This window comes from Haplochromis burtoni, unplaced genomic scaffold (genome assembly GCF_018398535.1).
Source record: "Haplochromis burtoni strain Fernald_Lab_line unplaced genomic scaffold, NCSU_Asbu1 Contig_45, whole genome shotgun sequence".
Taxonomy (NCBI): domain Eukaryota; kingdom Metazoa; phylum Chordata; class Actinopteri; order Cichliformes; family Cichlidae; genus Haplochromis; species Haplochromis burtoni.
In genome coordinates, this window is record NW_024582406.1 from 2,733,645 (window position 1) to 2,754,818 (window position 21,174).

At 39.0% G+C, this 21,174-nt stretch overlaps 1 protein-coding gene across 1 annotated transcript; it reads left to right on the forward strand.

The window, feature by feature from the left end:
- The first annotated feature begins 2,109 nt into the window (after nucleotides 1–2,109).
- On the forward strand, nucleotides 2,110–15,000 carry gps1 (G protein pathway suppressor 1). Its single transcript, XM_014335005.2, has 14 exons — nucleotides 2,110–2,258; nucleotides 6,319–6,411; nucleotides 6,878–7,059; nucleotides 7,401–7,565; nucleotides 7,816–7,951; nucleotides 8,460–8,537; nucleotides 8,660–8,720; nucleotides 8,862–8,947; nucleotides 9,215–9,309; nucleotides 9,408–9,513; nucleotides 12,398–12,478; nucleotides 13,229–13,366; nucleotides 13,452–13,586; nucleotides 14,321–15,000. Exons 1-14 carry the CDS (start codon nucleotides 2,226–2,228, stop codon nucleotides 14,393–14,395), a joined length of 1,464 nt encoding a protein of 487 aa, XP_014190491.1. The 5' UTR covers nucleotides 2,110–2,225; the 3' UTR covers nucleotides 14,396–15,000.
- The last annotated feature ends 6,174 nt before the right edge of the window (nucleotides 15,001–21,174 follow it).

Below are 21,174 nucleotides of genomic sequence, written 5' to 3' on the forward strand. Positions count from 1 at the left end.
GAAATGGATGATTTCCCAACATTAGTATTATTATTTATTTTAATATAACATGTTTATACCAACAAATATCAGCTTAGCCAAAGACTGAATTGTGTAAGGAAAACTAATAAAAAAACAAACAAACAAAGCATCTACAATCAAGACAGCATGTTGTGCTCGCCTTGAGTGCATTGTTGCATTGTTAGCTGCAGCGACAACTGCTGGATTTAAATAATGATTGCAGCCAGCGTTTATAAAGAGTGTGGAGAAGGACTGAACTTTGCTCAATCATTCTGATATCTAGACACCAAATGAGTGATGAATGGTCCTGTTTACATAACCAGCTGATGGTAAACTGCTAACTGAATGAAAGATAACTCTGTATTCCAATTAATTTAATTATAACAAAACGATATAATAGACTATAGTCTGTCAAATGCAGAATTTACAAAAATACTTTTTACAAGGATGCATAAGTTGAGAACAGGAAATCAAAGTTAATGTTTTGTTTAGTTTTGCTTTAGGATATATACGCGCTTATAACAGTCGGAGTGTATGTGAGGGGTGGAGGCAGTGTTAAATGATCCCAGACTGGAGAAAATGTCCTTTTCCTCTGCGGTTCCGGTGATGATGACCCTAAAACGTAAAGTCACAAACAGCACCAAAGATAGTCTCCTCCTCTTCTACTCTCAGCACGAATTTGCTCTTAAACACAGTTTCATATCTCATCACTGTACAACCAATGACTTTATAAAAATCGTTGTGTACGAAACGACAGCTGTCACGTGATTTTTTCTTATAGCAATACACATGCTGATAAGGGGCTTCACTAGTTGTGCTTTGATACACCCACTGAGAGTCCTTTATCGTTTGACCCATCACAAATGAAAGTCAAAGTGCTACAGCTGCCTGACCACTCTTTATCAACTGTCTCTCAGTCAAATGTGCTGAAAAGAAGCATCATATGGCATATTTTTTTTACTTAAGTAACGATACATATGCTGCATATTTATATTGTGCACATATGTGAAACCCAAGGGTTAAGGTGGGCTGGAAAGATCTGGAACAGCATTCAGTACTAATTTCAAACAACAATTACATAAACTGTTCCTACACAGTAAACATTTAAATCAGATATTGAATCTATAAATCACGTTTTCTTGCTTGTTTTTCTGAAGCTTCTTGGAAAACAAGCTGGCACATACAAATGTTGTGTTATTTACAACCAGGCATTTTAGTGCAACATAAACTGGTTCGTTTGCAAAACTTTGATAAAGCTTGGAGTGAGCCATAATGATGGACTGGCTGAATCTAGAGGTTAGTAGACATTTTTTCATCTTAATGATGATAATCTTAATGACTCACTAATTTCCACCTTTTATAGCAGCTTTATAGAAGGGATTGGAAAATCAGCTATTTAACCCACATAATATATTTGATCCTTGTTAGTATGGGATCAGAACGATGCCACCTTGAAATGAAACCAAAAAAAATATTGAAACTGAAAACAAATATTGTAACTGAAATAAATGTACTGAAAAATCTTGTATTGAAACTGAAAAAAATTGATAGTGAAAAGCAATTAATTGAAACTGTAATTTTTTTGTTTTTGCTTACAACTTTTTTTCCAGTTTCAATCTATGTTTTTTTCAGCTTCAATCCATTTTTCAGCTTCCATCCATTTTTTCAATTTCAATCCATTTTTCAGTTCAATTAACTTGTAACATCCATTACAAAGTTGTTCAGTTAAGGTGGTTAGCTAATTGTCTGCTGGATGCAAATTATATGCAAATTACCGTAAAGACTCAGCAGAAACCCGCCTTTAGTCCCCTCCCCCACTGGCCAAAACAGCGACACATGATTAAAACAGTCATTGATTAAACTGAAAAACAGATAGAAAAAAGCAAAAAAAAAAAAACAATTGTGAAAGTAAAAAGGGAAAATAACTGCAAATGTAAAACAACAGAAGTAAAACACAAATTTGTGTTCATTAAATGTCACCCTTTCCTTTTTCAGTTTAATTTTTCTTCAATCTCAATATTTTTCTATACCAATGTTTTCTTTTTCAGTTTCCTTGCTCTTAATTAATTGGTTACCGTTGCAGTTCCCACCTCCCACCAGTAGTTGGAGATCCAACCCAGTCCGGCTTGGCTGCTGAACTGTCCGCCAGACATTTATGTCTTCATGCTACAATCCCACCCCCCACCCCCTCAAAGACACCAATTCTTAAGTGAGACAAACATAAGATGCCTTTGCCCGTGCAAGTGTTTAACTTTCAGGTGAGTTTAAAATGCTGTTTAAAATGTTTTTTGGTTTTTTTTGTAGCAAAGACTGCTGGAAACTCTGCCACCTTAGCTAGCGCTTAGCAGGCTAGCTTTGAATTTGTAGTTACGGTTGTCGTGGTTAAAAATCACAATTACAGACCACTTACGCAGTAGTTGTTTATTGTGTTTAATAGGCATGTACTAGGCACCATAAGTGTGTAAAACACAATCCACTTATCTCTTTTACATGTTAAAAGACTTACAGCGAAGGAACAGCTAATGTGTAAGACATCTAGAGGTAATTTCTGATTAGTGCAATGCCATATGCCGAAATGAGGAGTGGCCCTTAAAATGTCACGAAGCATCTTAAAATGCACATTCCCTGAAGCCCTTCTACGTAAAACTGATATGAAGCTTTATGAAGTGGAGCAGAACTCAAGGATTACAATTGACTGAAGGCCTCGGTTAGCTAACAACATTTACAGCGCTGGTGTTAACGCACCTAAATGATAAAACGACGCGTGACTCTCGCGGTTGGCTTTTAAAGTGAGCCACAGACATGGCAAGTTTCAGTCTTTGTATAACACAGCACTTGGAGTACACTAAAGAACCAGTTGTGTTTATGGTCGTAGCCTTAAGCTAACGGAAGTATACCTAATATCCTGTTGTTGGCAGCTTGTCATGCTCGTTCGCTCCGGATAGCAGTTACTAGCACCATAAGTAGACAACACAATTATTACATATGTAAGAAGTATCCGTTGTCAAGAATAGCTTAATTTCAACGTCAATAAACTCCAGTATATACCATCTTTCAGTGTATCACTTTGCTAGCGCCAAGCTAATGTTAAATGCCTGTTGTTTACATCAGGAACCCGTCCATCCTAAGCATGATATTTGTGTCTCGTTCTCTGCCAGGCCCATGTAAGCTTGTTTATGGCAATGGAAAAAACCACAACACAAATCATTTGCTATTCATAACTCATAATGTTGAACTGGGTATTTCAAAATCTTCAGTTAATAAGTCAGGATTTCTAGAAAATGGCACAATTGTAAGAAAATAGCTTAAAATTTCAATTTGAGTATCTCAAATTTTTCAGTCACTAAGTTGAGGTTTAGAGTTAGCTCTGTCAATCAGGAAGCTATATGAAGGTACATTATTTCTTTGCTTACCGGAAAGAGAATGCATCAGCTGTCCGACAGCTGGACATGAATACATTGTTTCAATAGCTTTTATGCAGTTATCTTTGTGAGCTGAAGCTCAATAATAAAAACCTTTTATTGAGCCATAGCCAAACCACTGATGTGCAATGACGTGCTGTAATGTTGTAATGCTCAAAGCTTGTAAAATCAAGTTAAGCTCAGCAAGGGTTTGAGCTGTCACTTGAGAAAGCGTCATGCCAAAAACAAAAGAAAACAGTTTACATTTGAGAAAAATAGTTGTTGGTGCTCACGAAGCAGGAGATGGATATACAACATCATCAGTGTTTTCGAGTGTTAAAAAGTGAGAAATACCATCAAGTAATTAAAAGTTGGCTACAAAGTTCAGAACAAGAATAGTGAGGTAGGAAGCCAAAGATTTAAAAGACTCTGGAAAGAAAATGATTGTCTAACAATACCAGTGAATGATTTAGCCAAGTCCGGAATTGTAGTCTCAAAGAAGACAATCAGTAGAACACTCCAAAGAAATGAACTTTAAGGTTGCAGACCAAGAAAAATGTCACTTCTACAGACGAAACATCTTCAAGTCAGATTGAATTTTGCTCAACAAAAACTACGCATACTGGAAGCTAGGGGTTGTTGGGATACTAGGATTTTATACTTGATGTTGATACGCAGGAAATTACTTGATCCTCAGTACCATTTTGGTTGCCACAGGGGAGATTTTGACCCCACCCTGCAACAACAAAATTAATCGCAAACAAGTCAAAATCTTGACTTGTTAAATCTCAACTAATTTTCTCTGACTGGCCTGCACAAATTTTTGACTTTAATATCACTGAAAATCTGCTGGAGGCACTTAAGAGAATTGCCATTGAACAATGGTCTGGGATTGCTTGGGAGGTGTGTTGAAAACAAATCACTGCAGGCTGTTATCCAGCAAAAAGGATTCACATTTAGCTGTTAAGATCAGAGAGTTATAAAGTTTGGCCCTACTGTTTTCATATTTCATCATATTTCTGTGTGCAAAGTCAAATACTCTAAGCAGCCAAAGTAAAACTAAGATGTTTGGAAATGTTGCCAACAGCACTTCAGGTTATTTAAAAAAAAAGAAGAAAGAAACTCATAGGGAGACTAATAATTGTCCTGTTCTGTAATATAATTTGACAAGCATAAAATTGTAGTTTTGCAAAAACGGTGTTTCCCAAAGAGTTACTAGCCAAAATTTGGCTTATTTTGGAATGCTGCTTGGACAACAGATGTGTCTGGCATAAAAACTACCTACAGAAGATGAACATTGTGTGAAAGTCATGTCTTCAAGAAATGGGAATAAATCCAGTAAAGACCTGATACAGGATTTGAGAGATACAGAGATGCTGCATTTCAGTGTGTGGTATTTGATTCGACCAAAGTTGTTATAATTATGAATGCAGAAAGTCAGATTTTCAACCATGCAAGACCTTTTTAGAAAACATAAGATTGGCGAAAAATGTAGCTGTAACTGAAAAATGTACACTTACAAACTGGACTGGTCATACAACATGCAACACCTGTATAAAAAAGGCCAAAGCAGACTGTATTTCCACAGGAGGCTTTCCTCGGTGGTTGCCGGTGTACTCTTCTATATTGTGGTGTGCTGGGGGAGCAGCACAGAAAAGACGGACTCATCCAGGCTGGACAAACTAATAAGGAAGGCTGGCTCTGTGGTCGGCATGAAGCTGGACACTCTGGTGACAGTGACAGTGGCAGAGAAGAGGACACTAAAAACACTGCTAGACATTATGGACAGTGTTGGGCATCTTCTGCATGGTCATAAATAACCAAAGGAGTCTGCTCAGCGTCAGCTAGCTTCTCCCCATGTCTAGGACTTAAAAACTCCTTTTTCCCACACGCCATCAAACTGTTTAACTCCTCGTTGGGGGTGGGAAAACAGGAGGACAAAGGAGGGCGGGGACAAATAAGCAGTAGTGTTTGCACAAATAAACACTAAATAACAACTAATCACTGTTCAATAGACTGACAATAGTCGAAATACTGTGCAATAGGCGTTTTGGCTGCTACATTGCTTATGTTTATATATATTTTATTTATTCTTATGTTTATATTCTTTTTTCCCTTTAATTTTCATTCTAATTTTTTTTACTATTCAAATTTCTTTCAGTTTAATAATCCGAGTGATTAATAAAGTTCTATTTATCTATCTTACTGCCAATGCAGTAAAATCATACCTTAGTCCAGTGATCTACCTTGGCACTTGTGCAGGTGAAGCCAAAGGGAAGATGTGCTTCATCATATTTTCTAATCTTTGGCTTAGAATGAAGTTGGTTTGGAAACATATTCAGCGATGCTTCATCTCCTGCTTTGCGTTTGTGTGGGCGCCCCGTGCTAGCAGTGTCCAAGCGGTTTTTGGTTTTTTTCCCCCTTTCATACTGCCCCCCCCCCCGCAATGGCGGGCCCCACACTTTGGGAAGCTCTGCCTTAGTCATTCCACTGTGTTTTCCTGTCATGTAGGGGTTGTCCTCTCCAAAGCTCAACATTATTAAAGTGTGGTATCATCTTGACCGAGAATGGAACAAAAGACGGCTGCCATCCAAGAAAAGCTTATGTTTGCATATGTTTCAATAAATCACTGTGCCTGTTTTGCATTTTCAACATAAAGGCATAAAAGCATTAAGGAATAGGGCAGGGGCTGTGCCCACTTATTCTACTGAACATATTGCGTGTCCATTATATGACATTGTTTCCTGTACAGTTACTCCGACATAGTAAACTACCAGTACGAGTTTAAGCACCAGTGAACTACTGATGAAAAGCCCTTTGAAGAGAGGGCTTCCTGATGTAAATTACGCATTATCTAGTCCCAAGATCAGGTCTGTTGTTGAACCTAACAAAACTATGTATGTGATCTATTTCTAAGGGGTCTGTGGAGCCCATGCAGATTGATGCAGATCCCCAGGAGGACCAGCAGAATGCTCCAGACACCAACTATATTGTGGAGAACCCCACACTGGTATTGTCTCACAAACTGTTACATATATCCCAGTATCTCTTATTTTATTTGTAATGTTTCATGTGTGGGGTTGTGGGGATAGGTTAATTGATTAATCTAAATTGTCACTAGGTGTGAATGTGAGTGTGAATGGTTGTCTGTCCCTATGTGTTAGCCCTGCGACAGACTGGCGACCTGTCCAGGGTGTACCCCGCCTTTCGCCCTATGACAGCTGGGATAGGCTCCCGCGACCCTGAAAAGGATAAGTGGAAGCGAATGGATGGATGGATGTTTCATGTGACGCAGATTCCTGCTGTTAATTGATTCTTGTTTCTGTTAACTGTTCTGGGTGTGAATGAACGAAAGTTAGCTAAAATCCTTGTACATGCGGAGCTATATCATCCACTGATGAAAGTGTTACCTGACTGTTTAATCGGAGCAGTTCTGACATGTTTTTGAACAGATGTTTCACTCCTTGTCTGTGCAGGATCTGGAGCAGTATGCGACCAGTTATAGTGGATTAATGCGCATTGAGAGACTGCAGTTCATTGCTGAGCACTGCCCTCAGCTCCGAGTGGAGGCCCTGAAGATGGCGCTCACCTTTGTTCAGAGGACCTTCAATGTTGACACTTACGAAGAGATTCACCGCAAACTCACAGAGGCCACACGGTATTCTTTCTAGTCCTCTCCCAGCAATTGGGTGCTTCCTTTTGGACAGAGCTGCTTTTTTTTTTTTTTTTTTTAACAAGACATTCCCAATTCCTTAAATCCTTAAATCCTGCGTTGTAACAAAGAACAGCATGATTCAAACAGTACAAACAAAAACTTAGGTGTTGTATATCACATGTGCTTCATTATGGATAAGCAAAACCGCATTGCTGCATTTAAAATTAGGCTTGGAAAGTCTTAATTCCCAGCCTCCAAATTGTTCAATTTCTAGATTTGTAAATATTTCTGTGTGATTTTTTTTTTTTCTTTCTTTCTTTCTTTCTCCTGGGCTCCACCTATAGGGAAGTGCAGGGTGTGCCAGACACAGTTCCTGAAGGAGGGGTTGTTCCCCCTCCCCTGGACTCAGCTTGGGCTGAATCGACCAGAAAAAAGGCTCTGCTTAAACTGGAGAAACTAGATACGGATCTTAAGAACTACAAGGGCAACTCCATCAAAGAGAGCATCAGGTGTGGTTGCAAAAGCATTACTGTTAATCTAAAGTTTAAGCTTAAGACCAATTGAACATTGAATAAGATCAGTAATCCAGCTAAGAAGCAGAAGGAGAGGTGCTGTCTCAGTCTTTTTTGCTGGAACAATAATAAATATATACAAAACTAGTGAGGGTCAAAGTTTTTTGATGAGCAGATTGGTCATTTTCAGATAACATTGTTTTTATGGATGTCTGCCGTCTCCTCACCTTCCATCCCTTCTCCCCAGGAGAGGCCATGATGACCTGGGGGACCATTATCTGGACTGTGGTGACCTCAGTAATGCTCTGAAGTGCTACTCTCGAGCCAGAGATTACTGCACCAGTGCTAAGCATGTCATTAACATGTGTCTGAATGTCATCAAGGTACAGCAGGAAGGAAGCACAGTGCTCTGCTGCTGCAGTCACTGTTTCCATTGACACAATTGTCCAGGGATTATTAGCCTTATCACAATTCTTATTACAATTGAGAGATGAAGTTTATATTGAACTTAGAAACCTGGTTCTGGCAAAACTCTGCACATCAGAAAAGTATATGAGTATTTGCCCAAGATGTTTCACTTTACTGAAATCTGTGTGCACGTCAGCACTTCCAGACTTTCTCCCAGCTATAGTACCCAGTACACAGACCTATATGTACTGGGAACTATATAACTTAGACTGAATTGTGCCAAGACACTTTCAGTGTCACTGTAGTTTTCTACAGATAGCACTTCAGCCAATTAACAGAATTCGAAAACCTGGAAAAGTTGTTGCACACAACAGAATCTTTTGGGTTATTTTTGCTTGTTTGTTTGTTTTTTACAGACATTGAGTTGTCTGATTAAGCACGTGAGTAAACAAAGTCTTTGTGACTTAAATTGTGCGTTCACAGGTTAGTGTTTACCTCCAGAACTGGTCACACGTGCTGAGCTACGTCAATAAGGCAGAGTCCACACCAGAAATTGCAGAGGTGAGCACAGTTTACATACTTCAGCATCTCTTTTATTTTATATATTGTGTCCAGCCTTTTATGAAGAGTAATAAAATATTTATAGTAAATTTCTTCTTTTTGCTCTCCTCCCCCCCTAAAAGCAAAGAGGAGAGCGAGATAGTCAAAATCAAGCTGTCCTCACCAAATTAAAGTGTGCTGCAGGTGAGTGTGTGTGTGTGTGTGTGTGAGTGATTTTTGAAGAGGTTGCTTTCTGTTAACCAAGATTGGTCTTGTATTTATAAAGTTTGGAAAAATGTGACCTGATTTCCAGTATATTGTTCATCTTGCTTGTTGGTACATCAGGATTGGCCGAGTTGGCCTCTCGAAAATACAAGCCAGCTGCCAAGTGCTTCCTGCAGGCTTCCTTTGACCACTGTGACTGTCCAGAGGTGAGCTCGTACATGAAAACTGAAGATGTAACATGCAACATTGCACTGGGTGTTGCACTAAAGCATTAGCATCTCAGATTTAAAAAAAAGGAATATCACCCACATGTCTTCTATCCTCTTTCATTTGTAACCATGTATTAGTAACTTACATGGTTACATGTACACCTCAACCAGTGTGTTTGGATCCTAAAAATGTAGGACATAATATGAGCATCTATGCATGAGTCTAATTGCTGGGAGAAATATCATTATGTGTATTCCCTGCAGCTCCTGTCGCCCAGTAATGTAGCTGTGTATGGGGGCTTGTGTGCTTTGGCCACGTTTGACAGACAGGAGCTTCAGCGCAACGTCATCTCCAGCAGGTAGGCTGGTGTACAAATATTTCTTGGATAGAAATCAGTTCTAGTGATGGACAGCAATCCATGCTAATACTTTGTATCTGTTTTTTTTTTCTTCCTAGCTCCTTCAAGTTATTTTTAGAGTTGGAACCTCAAATTCGTGACATTATCTTCAAGTTCTACGAGTCTAAATATGCATCCTGTCTCAAGCTACTGGATGAAATGAAGGTTAGCGCATGAAAGGTTTTTAAACTAACAAAAAACTGGCCATTGTTTGGGTCCTGGGCCACATCTGGTCCTTTAGTTGTCCCTTACTGGCCCTTAAGAGGTCAGTGGGTTAGAATTCAAATGTATAAAGGTATACATCATGCAAGTTCTGGTAGCACAAATTACTGTGCTTAAGGATTGAATTTTGAGTCTCCATTGCAAAACTAAACATTCAGAGAAATACAAGAACTTCACTCACTAGAAATGGAAAGCTGAACCTTTGCTAGCAGGTAGTGTTGTTATGTCTGACACTGAAGCCCTGAGGCCCGTGTAGAGCCGAGGAAGCCTGTGTCATGACCCGTATCTTTCCTCAGAATATCACTTGACCAAAGATAAACGAGGCCCTGTTTGAGCTGATGAAAAGACACGGGAAGTACATTTTTGTATGAACTGGATCTGAGGTGATTCTGAGGATCATAATGAGCTTGGAAGGAGATTGTAAGCACATTATGGAGCCACCAAAAAGGCAAAAAATATCAGCAGTTTGGGAGCATTTTGATATGCTATCGCTCAATAATAACAGATCTTCTCACAGATGGTTAGAGGTGTATGTGTGTATATTATACAGCACTTTATATAGCTATTCTACAACTGACACATCATTACGTTTGCATATCCACTGGTATGTGGTCCACATCTATTATCACAGCAGGGCTGCTGTACATCGAATGACCAGCAGATGTCAGTACTTCCAAATAAGCAGTTGAATGGTGTGATCTGCCTGTAGGCAAATAACTGTCCAGAAAGGTTCAACAGACTGACAGGGCTTCATCACACTATCACTACAAACACACAACACTAACTCATTCTCTGAATTTATCAAAGTGTGTTTGGAAGAATATGAGAATGGGCCCCTCTCCAAGATAGACTGAGGACAGTGCAGGAAATCTGGAGCTGTGGTTGAAAAACAAAGCAGACCCTAGTTCTGGACGAGAGCTATGATATTTATGCAACTCAGTTACTCAGTTTTGTTAATTAACTTTAAAATGAACTTGGAGCTGAAAATAATTTGAGTTTTGCACTGTATAAAACAACAGAATGTGTTGTGTATATCAGTGCTAAAAATTAACCATGTTGTTGATGAGGAACTGTAGCTCATGAGGTGAAGCAGGTCATCTAAACGTGCTACTAATCCTGTAATCACTGGTTGCTTCTGTCTGCATACCACAGGGGTGTCAAACTCAAATACACAGTGGGCCAAAATTCAAAATGGAACAAAGTCGCGGGCTAACGTTAATATTTATTGAAAAAAAAAACTTCCTCCAGATATAAGAATGAATCTTTTCTTATGGACTCAAACAAGTTTAGCTGAAAAACTGAATATGGAACAGCAAAGCTTAATACTAAACAATATATATATTAGCTGTATAATACCAGCAGGCCATCTCTAATAGTAATTTGGTATGGCTTCGTGGGCCAAATGTAATTAGGCTGCGGGCCAAATTTGGCCCGCGGGCCAGAGTTTGACACCTAGGGCATACCAGATATCTTTGAACAGGATAGGGCTGTGCGATATGACCAAAATCGTATATTCCGATATAAAACATCTATCGTCCCAATAACGATATAAATCGCAAAAAATTTAATATTTTCTGTAAATTCTGTGAATCTCGGGCAGCTCAACTTGCATGAAGTGTTTCCAGCTGGGCGTCGTGTACCTGGAGTCGAGTGTTTTAACCGATGCATGAAACTACACATTTTTAGACATAAGTTGTAACGGCCGCCGTTTTCTCTGTGAGTATTTATTACACGGTGTGCTGCGGGGAAAGCCTGTTCTAACGTTCGAGTCTAAGGTTTATTCTTTAGCACCTGACGACTCTTTTTTTTTTTTTTTTTTTTTTTTTTTTTTTTTTTTTTTTTGCTTCTCATCCGTCAATACTCTGCATACTTTTTCACATGATTCAGTTTATTTTGAAAATTCTCAACAGGATCTTGAGCTTTATTGTGAAAGGTTTACGTGGAAAATAAACAAGCAGACACGCGATGCTGTTACCGTCGTTGTTGCTAACGACAACCCATTAAAAACAGGCGCTTGTCCGTCCGTAGTGTGGTTATATTAAATATAAGAGAAAGAGAGAACTTTAAGAAATTAATATAGCCACTACAGTGACCATCAAAACGATGAAAAAAATATTGTCGTAAACAGTTTATTTTTGCGACACCACGAAACAAACGATAGCGTAAAATGAAACGACAGACGTTTTTATATCATCCGATATATGTCGTTATATCGAACAGCCCTAGAACAGGATATTAACCCCCAGGTCGCTCTCCGATGCATCTATTGCACGGTGAATGTTAGAAAGCACTTGAGTGGGTGAATGAGGCATGTGTCATAAAGCGCTTTGAGTACTCAGGTAGGGTAGAAAACTGCTAAGAACCAGTCCATTTCAAATAGTTAACTTTATCAGGGTAAGAGCACTGAGTCACATACATGTAACACATGGTGATGTAGGCCACTACACAGCTATCAGCTGGCTTTGCCTGTTCAAAGTACTAAGGTAGGAACCTAAGAACCAAAATTGAGTCTTCTAAAGAGAGAGGTGAGTATATTTCAGAGCTCTCAGATGCAGAATGGAAGGCTCAGACATTGTACCTGACTTTAATACATTTTTTCAAGACCAAAAAGAAAAGAGAAACATAAATTAATAGTGACCAGAACTGAGTTCAGCTTGTTGATGTGGCCTCCTCACTTTCTAATGTGGCCAGTAGAGAAAATGAACTGCCCACCCCTGAAGTAACACTACACATGCGTCAAAGGAGAGTGTGTGCTCCCGCTGTTGCATAATATGAGCGCGCGCACACACACAGAAAGTGCAGTATATGATTGTGCTGTTTCTTGCAGGATAACCTCCTGTTGGACATGTACCTGGCACCACATGTCAAGACACTGTACAGCCAGATCAGAAACAGAGCCCTGATTCAGGTGAGACATATTGCATACACACTGACCGTGCATAGGATAATCAAGTTGCTGCTGATTCTCTGGGGGGAAACAAAACAGGGTGTATAAATGGTAGCCCTGGCAGGATGAAGCCCCTCCATAAGATAGATCTGCCCCCTGCATTGGTGTAGTGCTGCCACCTTTATCCGATAGTAACACATTACATCCTACCATCACTGGCTTCAAAAAAACAAAGCAAAGACAAGGGAATGTGTATATTTGAGACAACAAATAGTCACATAAAATATTAGGTATTTGAAAGTTTTACTAGTTTCACTTGTCTGTCATAATGACTGTCACTGTTAATGGATTTACGCAGTTTTTGAATATCTGAGTACTGGATGAATCTTAGGGAGAATCTGTTTCATCTGCAGTTATTGTGACTTGATTGTGGCAGTGTTGTCTCACAGTTTGATTGCCTAAATCCAGTCAGCAGTACTGTGCTGTGTGTGTTTGGCTTGTGGTAACACGATGGCACTGCAGCTGCTGACAGGTTTAGTGAAGTGTTGTGATCTGTAAATGAAGATGATAGTGTTGGTTACAAGGAAGCATCTCATATACATGTAATACTGTTTAACATGCACAGGCATTTCTGAGAAAGATGATTGACCAAACTAATGTAATCACTATAAATCTTTGTACTTTGTACTAACTTTTTCAAGTGTCATGTTTTTGAGCACTGATATTTTTCTTGTGTGTGGGTTTTCTGTTTTTTTTTCCTCCTCCTCCCAGTATTTCAGCCCCTACGTGTCAGCAGACATGACCAAGATGGCTCAGGCGTTCAACACAACAGTAACAGCTCTGGAGGACGAGCTCACCCAGCTCATACTGGAGGGTCTCATTAATGCACGTATCGACTCCCACAGCAAGGTGAAAACGCTGCACACATCAAACCTTTGCCACAGGTACTTTGTTGTTTGAACCCTGACAAACTGGGACATTGACCTGCTCGTAGATTCTGTATGCGAGGGACGTCGACCAAAGGAGCACCACATTTGAGAAGTCTCTTCATATGGGCAAAGAGTTCCAGAGACGAGCCAAAGCCATGATTCTCCGTGCTGCTGTGCTGCGCAACCAGATTCACGTCAAGGTAGAGACATTTTCTTCTCTTCACATTGTAATGAATAACTTTTTTTTTCTTTTTCAGTTGTTCATAATGTTCTTTGTGTTGAGATAGAGGTTATTATCAAGTCTGACTACAGTAAATTTCGTGTGATTTGGTGATGAGCTTCTTTTTAATGGCATATCTAAAATGTATTTGATTGTAAATTAATGAACGGTACAGATTACAGTATTCATATTAACAGAGGGGGGTTTCTAAAATTGGATTGGGTGACTCAGGAGGAGAAACCAGTTATCTACTGGCATGATACATAGTGCGGGTAGAGTGCTACTGACTTTAACTAAGGATAGAGGTGGTTGGTGAATGAATACTTAATTCCACTGACACGCCTTCCACAATGGAATCACTGAGGTAGTTAAACAACTCCTTAATGGCAGGGAACCTGGGGCGGATGGGACTTGTTCTGAGTTCGTCAAGGCCCTTGGAGTATCCTTGTAGTGGGTGCTTCAGGAGTACGGGGTATCTGGCTCATTGCCACCAGCCATTCGGTTCCTCGACCACATTTGCAAGAACTTGGTCAACATTGCTGGCAGTAACTAAGACTAGCTCCTGATGGTTGTTGGACTCTGGGTTTTAATATTCTGTTAAGATTTTTAAAGTCTTCTTTCTTTTTTGAACCTCACCTGTTATTCAATGTTACAGAGTTTATAGCTATGCTGTTGAACAAGAGTAGTGCCTTACTTGTTTCCTCCTGTTCTCAGTCTCCACCCAGAGAAGGCAGCCAGGGTGAACTCACACCAGCCAACAGTCAGACCAGGATGAGCACCAACATGTGAGGAAGAAGTGAACAGCTGTAGCGCAAAGGGGAAGGTTCACTGTTCTGCAACACACACCACCCCACCCACCGTCTGTGAGCTGAACGCAGAAACGAGATGAAACATAAAGACAGATAAAAACCACTTCTCTTCTTCTGTCAGGTGACAGGGAGCAAACTTTTTGTTTGTCTGACATGGAGATTCAGACAGAATGAAAATATGTTTTGAATGAAAGCTCAGCACTTAGGCTGTAAGTTACTGGTAGGAGATGCACTTTGCCCTGCTTACACTTTGAGACCTCATTAATAGAAAGTTTTAAAATAAAAAAACACCTATCCAAACCCATCTAATCTCTGTTTATTTGTGCCCCTTTCTGTTTTTATCAAAGAATTATCCAACCAACAGCTATTTGTTTTCCACCAGTGCTGTGCTGGTGAGGACACAGTTGTCCATTGTCTTTTGGGCTTTTTTTTTTGGGGTGGGTGGGTAAACCTGGTACGTGGGAATATATTTATGTTGGTTTTTACTGCTATTGCAATGACAGTATATGAGCTCTGAAATTCAGCTTGAATTAGCTTGAGACAGTCTGCTGAAACGAAGTGAAAAAATAAAACAAAAATACAACTTTGGTTCCTGTTTTTTCTAATATGCACACCAGTTTTATCTAAATTTTTTTCAGAATTTTGTCTCTTAAGAACTAATTGCCATATGTCCTTGGGCTTCATTGACAGATGGAGCTGGCGATCGTCTACATAGCAATGAAAATATATGCTATGTTTTCTAATAGTACTGCCTAAGTGAAACCAAATTGGTCCTAGCATAGAACCCTGTGAAGCTCCACAATTAGTTTTGTGTGTGAAGAGGACTCTGTTTACATGAACAAATTATATTCTGTTAGGTATGGTTCAAATGACTGCAGTTCTGTACCTTTAACTCCCATGGCATGCTCTGATCTCTGTAATAAAATAATACTGTCAACAGTATTCAGTGTTGTACTGAGGTCTACAGGACGAGCACTGTCAGAGGCCACATGAAGATCTTTTGTAACTTTCACTAATGACGTTTCTGTTCTGTGATGAGTTCTGAAACCTGACTGAAACTCTTTGAATAAACCATTCCTCTGCAGATGATCAGTTAGCTGTTTTACCACTTCTCTTTCAAGAATTAGAGATAGAAGGAAGGTTGGAGATTGGCCTACAGTTAGCTAAGACTAAGGTTATAGCCATGGTCTTTTAAGCAATGGTCTAAATAATGCCACCTTAAATACCTGTAGCATGCAGCCCATTAATAAGAAATAGACTCTGCAGTGAAGCCACACCAACCCTGACTTCACAATCCAAGTTAATGTAAACATTTGAAAGTTGTAACACAGGTCTGCAAAAAACATTTTTCAGCTGCATGGGATAGTTTTTGTAAATTCTGGGTTTTTTTTTAAGAGTGCTGAATTCAAAAAAAGATCTCCATTTCCCTCCATCACGTACACTTTTTTTTTTTTTTTTGCGCAAAACATGAGTTTACATTAAAAAAAGCACAACAGCAATGAAGCAAGTCAATATTTGATTACAATTAACTATGCATAATTTTTCTGACATTCCTTACCTTTCACTATGAGCAAAATAAGCCTGTTGGCACATGATCATCTGAGCTCCTCACAGCACCAAACCCACTGTGTGCAAATGTACTGTTTATAGGTTGGGGAAACCTGCAGTCAGCTGAGACTGTAGAAGTCACTTGGATGAGTGACGAAAACGCTGCGTCCAGATGAACCAACCTTTTGGGATTTACTTACCTGCATGATTGAGCATGCATCCACACATAGAGCACAGGGCACACATCAGGAATACCTGTTCAGTCAATCAAATGAATTAATCAACTTGATGCTTCGTTCAGTGCGTGGCTCTGTAGCCCGCAGATGTGTTAAATGATGTAAATGCAAGCGTTTCACCCACATTTGCGACAACACTCCTAATACAGCAGCAACAGTGATGATGACTCTGGCACAATTAAACGCACTCGGAGTCTGTTTACACACTGCGAAGAGCAAAGAGGCAGCCAATAAAAATGTACATGGGCCATTAAACTCCTAGCCACAGACCTGAGGGTTGGTAGGTTGGACACCGGATTATTAATATTAATTAATGTCTGCTCCATCATAACATTTGTTTTCAGTAGCACTAAAACTCTGCCCCTCTTAACACCAGAAAGCCTTCGAGGGAGACAGAGGAAAGATCATTTTATTATGCCATAGATTTCATATATATATCTTATTTTATTTAACTTTGACTGTACTTGAGATTATTTATATATTTTTTGCATTTCAGAAATTATTCAAAAAAGAAATTTCAACATGACATGTAGGGTTTAGTTGGGATTTTTTGACTGCATGTTTAACTGAATGTTGTATGCAGTTAAACAGTTTTTTTTCCTCTTTTGAATATTTATTATTTCTCATTAATAAGACAAAATTATTTATATTATTTCTTATTCAATGAATCGTTTGATTACTCAGTTACTAAAATAATCGATAGCTGCAGCTCTACTGTTAAACATCGAATCAGTAAATTTACATTTCAAAATGTAACACTTTGATTCGTGGGCACTGATTTTTATAATAAAAGCACAGCTGCTTAAGACTGAATTTCTTTTGTGTTTGAACTTTAGTCAAAGAGTTCTGTGAATCATTTGTGATTCACTGAACCCGTTTGTAGTTTTTGGGTGCCATAACTGCAACTGACCTCTGGTATTTGAGGCTTTGAATCAGGAAGAAGCCTCAAATGCTTCATATGACTTCATCCACTCATCTCTACATGCATGGGTCACCAGGCAAGTTTTAGCAGGTATGATTGAATCTATAAGACATTTTTATGGTTTTAATTTAGATTTTATTTTATTATTTTTTTTATCTATGAATTGAAATGTTTTCATTTTCAATAATTGGGTCCTTTCATTTGAAATCATCAATTTCTTTGATGATTTTCTATTAAACCTGCCCCAATTTGTAAAATAAATAAATAAATAATGTTTCATTGGTTTAAACATGTATAATGATTACCATGAAATTTCAGCTTTGGTTAGCAAATATTTTCTAGATCTACATTTACAAAAGACCACAGTTGACCCACTTTCAGGCCATTTTCTTTCTGCACACATCGTGCCCCACGCATCTATTCTAGTTATAATAATTATGTTCAATAGATTTGCTCCTTAATTTATTTTAACCTGAATTATCAGACTCTTCCAGGGCACTAGGTCTCAGAATGGTAGGCAGAACAGGCCTTAAAGGGGAAAACTAGCACATACAGCAGGTAAAATAAATATAGAAAACATCAGTAACTTTCTAAGTAAATATATTTATATAAGTGCTACTGGCATGAAATTCTCACCAGACGTCATCCAATCCACACATGGAAAGAAATCCAACCATAGATGTCCATGTGTGTGTAATAATCAGAAATGATACAGGGAAAAAGTATTGAACACACTTACTGAAATATATTTACTACTTTGTACAAATACTTTACTTTGTACTTTGTATAAAAGCCTTTGTTGGTGATGACAGCTTCGAGATGCCTCCTGTATTGATAAACTAGTTGTGCTTGCATTACTCACATGTGATTTTGTCCCATTTTTCCACACAAACAATATTAAAATCCTGAAGATTCCCTTCTATAAATTCAAAGCTTTAGTTCTTTCCACAACAGTTCACTTGCATTTAGGTCACGTGATTGGCTGGGCCAGTTTGAACATTGTCTTCATCATCAGAATACTTTTTTAATCCCTGATTTGTTCTCAATGTTGCTCTAATCAATCAATCAATCAATCAATCAATCAATCAATCAATCAGTCTTTATTTATAAAGCACTTTTCATACAAAAACATGTAGCACAAAGTGCTTTACATAGTTAAAAGCAGCCCAGCCCACCCTCCAACCCTCCAACTCACTCCCCACACTCTCATTAACATAAATGATGTGAATACACACATATCCCCCCCCACACACACACGCGCACACTTAAAGAGTAAAAATTGGGCTGGGTTCGCATGAGCCAAGTGAGGAAACACTATAACAGGGAGCCGTCTGCACCAGGAGCCGGTCACAGACCGCAGCCTCCAGGTTGGGCACACAGCAGGAGGGAGGCAAAGAAGCCCCCCAGCCAGGCTGAGAGGACCCCTAGAGACCCAGCAGCCACAGTTGATCACAGCCCCGGTGCAGAGAGCCCCCTCCGAGGAAACACTGGAGATATGCCACAATAGGCTATATACAGGGTAAAAAGATAAAATAAATAAGAACGGGATACAATATAAATATAAATATAAATAGAGTAAGAAGATTAAAAAATGAATAAGAATAAAATCAATAAATATCAGGTAAAGCCCAAATTAATAATAGAATAACAGGATAGAATAAATAGGCATAAAATAAATAAACGCCAAGTAAAAGCTAAATTAAAAAGGTGGGTCTTGAGCCTGTTCTTAAAAACATGTACGTTCTCTGGGGCCCTGAGCTCCTCCGGCAGGCTGTTCCACAGACGAGGACCATACCACTGAAAAGCTGCCTCTCCGTGAGTATGTGTCCTGACTTTAGGGACAATCAAAAGGCCAGTACCAGAGGACCTCAGGGTCCGCGAGGGTTCATATGGTAAAAGCAGATCTGAGAGATAAGAAGGCCCAAGACCATTAAGACATTTAAAAACCAATAAAAGAACTTTAAAATCGATCCTGAAACACACGGGGAGCCAATGCAGCGATTCTAAAACCGGTGTAATGTGGGCCCGCCCTCTGGTCTTCGTCAGCACACGAGCTGCCGAGTTTTGCAAAAGTTGTAAAGTTGAAATATTCTTCTTAGGAAGACCAGAGAGCAGGGCATTACAGTAATCAATGCGACTGGTAATAAAAGCATGCATCAGCATCTCTGTGTTGGCCTGAGAGAGAATAGGGCGGACTCTGGCTATATTTTTTAGATGATAAAATCCAATTTTGGTTACATGTTTAATATGTGGGATAAAACCAAGCTCAGAGTCAAAAATAACACCCAGGTTTTTCACTTGTAGCGAAGGACATAGTGAAAATGCCTGTAATTTAGACAAGAGTTTCTCTCTCTGAGCCTCGGGACCAATGATTAAAGCTTCAGTTTTAAGGTAGTAAGAACAGTAACTAACTAAAACAAATGAAAAATTGGAATACATTACAAAGTTACAAAATATAATGAAATAGCTCTAATAGCTACAAATAGCTCCAGTTATAAATATCCCAGCAGTACACAACATTGAGGTGGCCCTCTGTATGTGCTATCCTCGCCCTGAGTTTTCTAGTTTTCACCAGCTAGACTACGAGATAACGATGCTCCAATAAAAAGACTTATTTTCCTTTTTCGTGCTGATTTATTGAAGAATGTCCTCGACTGTTGCCTTCTCTTTGACGTCGTAAAACTGAAAACATACAAAATATTGTATTACCTAACTAACATTGCAAACAAGCTTGTTACACAATTACTGGTAGCTGAAAAGATCAAAAGTTCATAACTCCCTTAAACGTACAAATCATCATACCATTTTTAAAGAAAACAAAGAGACAATTATTATTTTATCGCCCCAGACTCTGGAACAGTCTTCCTCTTAATCTTAGATCTGCAAAACCACGTGAACTTTTTAAATCGTTACTAAAGACACATTTTGATGGTCTGGCTTTTAACATACATTGACCTAAACCTTAGTTGTTGTTTTAGTTGTTTTATTGATTTATTTTTGTTTTTCTATATTTTACTGCATCATTGTTTTGCATTTTATTTATTTTAGTGGGATTTTACATTGTTAAGCACTTTGTGCAGCATGGACTGTTTGGAAATGTGCTCTGTAAATAAACTTGACCTTGACCTTATTGTCACTCATACTTATGGACAAATCTCGACCAAAGCAACAATATTTTAAGGTCCATATCGGCTTAAAACAGTAATACTTTGGCATTATGTTCAGCCATCTTGGATTTTCCGCTTCCTTTATTTGTCTTTTGCCAAAGTAATCAAAACAATATTACAAAGCAGCCACCAGAGGGAACTCTGGCAGTTTATAAAACTGTATAGTCCAGTCTAATTTATAAAAGGCAGAACACTGTACTTTGTTATTTTCTCGGTAGAAGATGTGCAGATAGTAAGGGAGTGGCAGTGGAGTACGCAACTCTCAACCTGCTGCCCATGCATGCACCATCATAGCCACCATCAGCCTCGCCACTCATAGCTCATGCCCCCCGCTCATGTTACACAGTCAGCTCAAATACATACTCATAGTGCTTCATAGTCTACTTTCATAGTGTTTCATTGTTTATGTTCATGTGCCTTTTGTAAATAAACTTTGTTCATGTCATGTCACTCAGTGCCTCTGTCTTGAATCTGCTTTTGGGTCCATATAATCTCTATAATCAATTCCTTGGTCTTTGTTATGTTGAGCTGCAGACACCACTTGACAAAGGAGACCATCACAGCCCGAAACTCCATCTCATCACCCCTACCGATGCATCTCCTTCCCCTGCCCATGAACGACAGAGAAAATTGGACCAATACCAAAAATGAAATTGGATGGTTGTTACATTTACAAGAATCTAACCTGTAATTTGAACAAAATAACTTTATGTTCTGGTGGTGAACATAATTAATTGGTGGGTCCCAATCAGCCAGGGTTTCGGGTGAGTTCATTGTGAAACCTGGCCCCACCTTATCATGCGAATTCCTGAGGTCAGATGGCCCAGGATGTGAGTGGGCGTTAAGGCGTCTGGGGAGGGAACTCAAAACTGGATTATAGATGGCA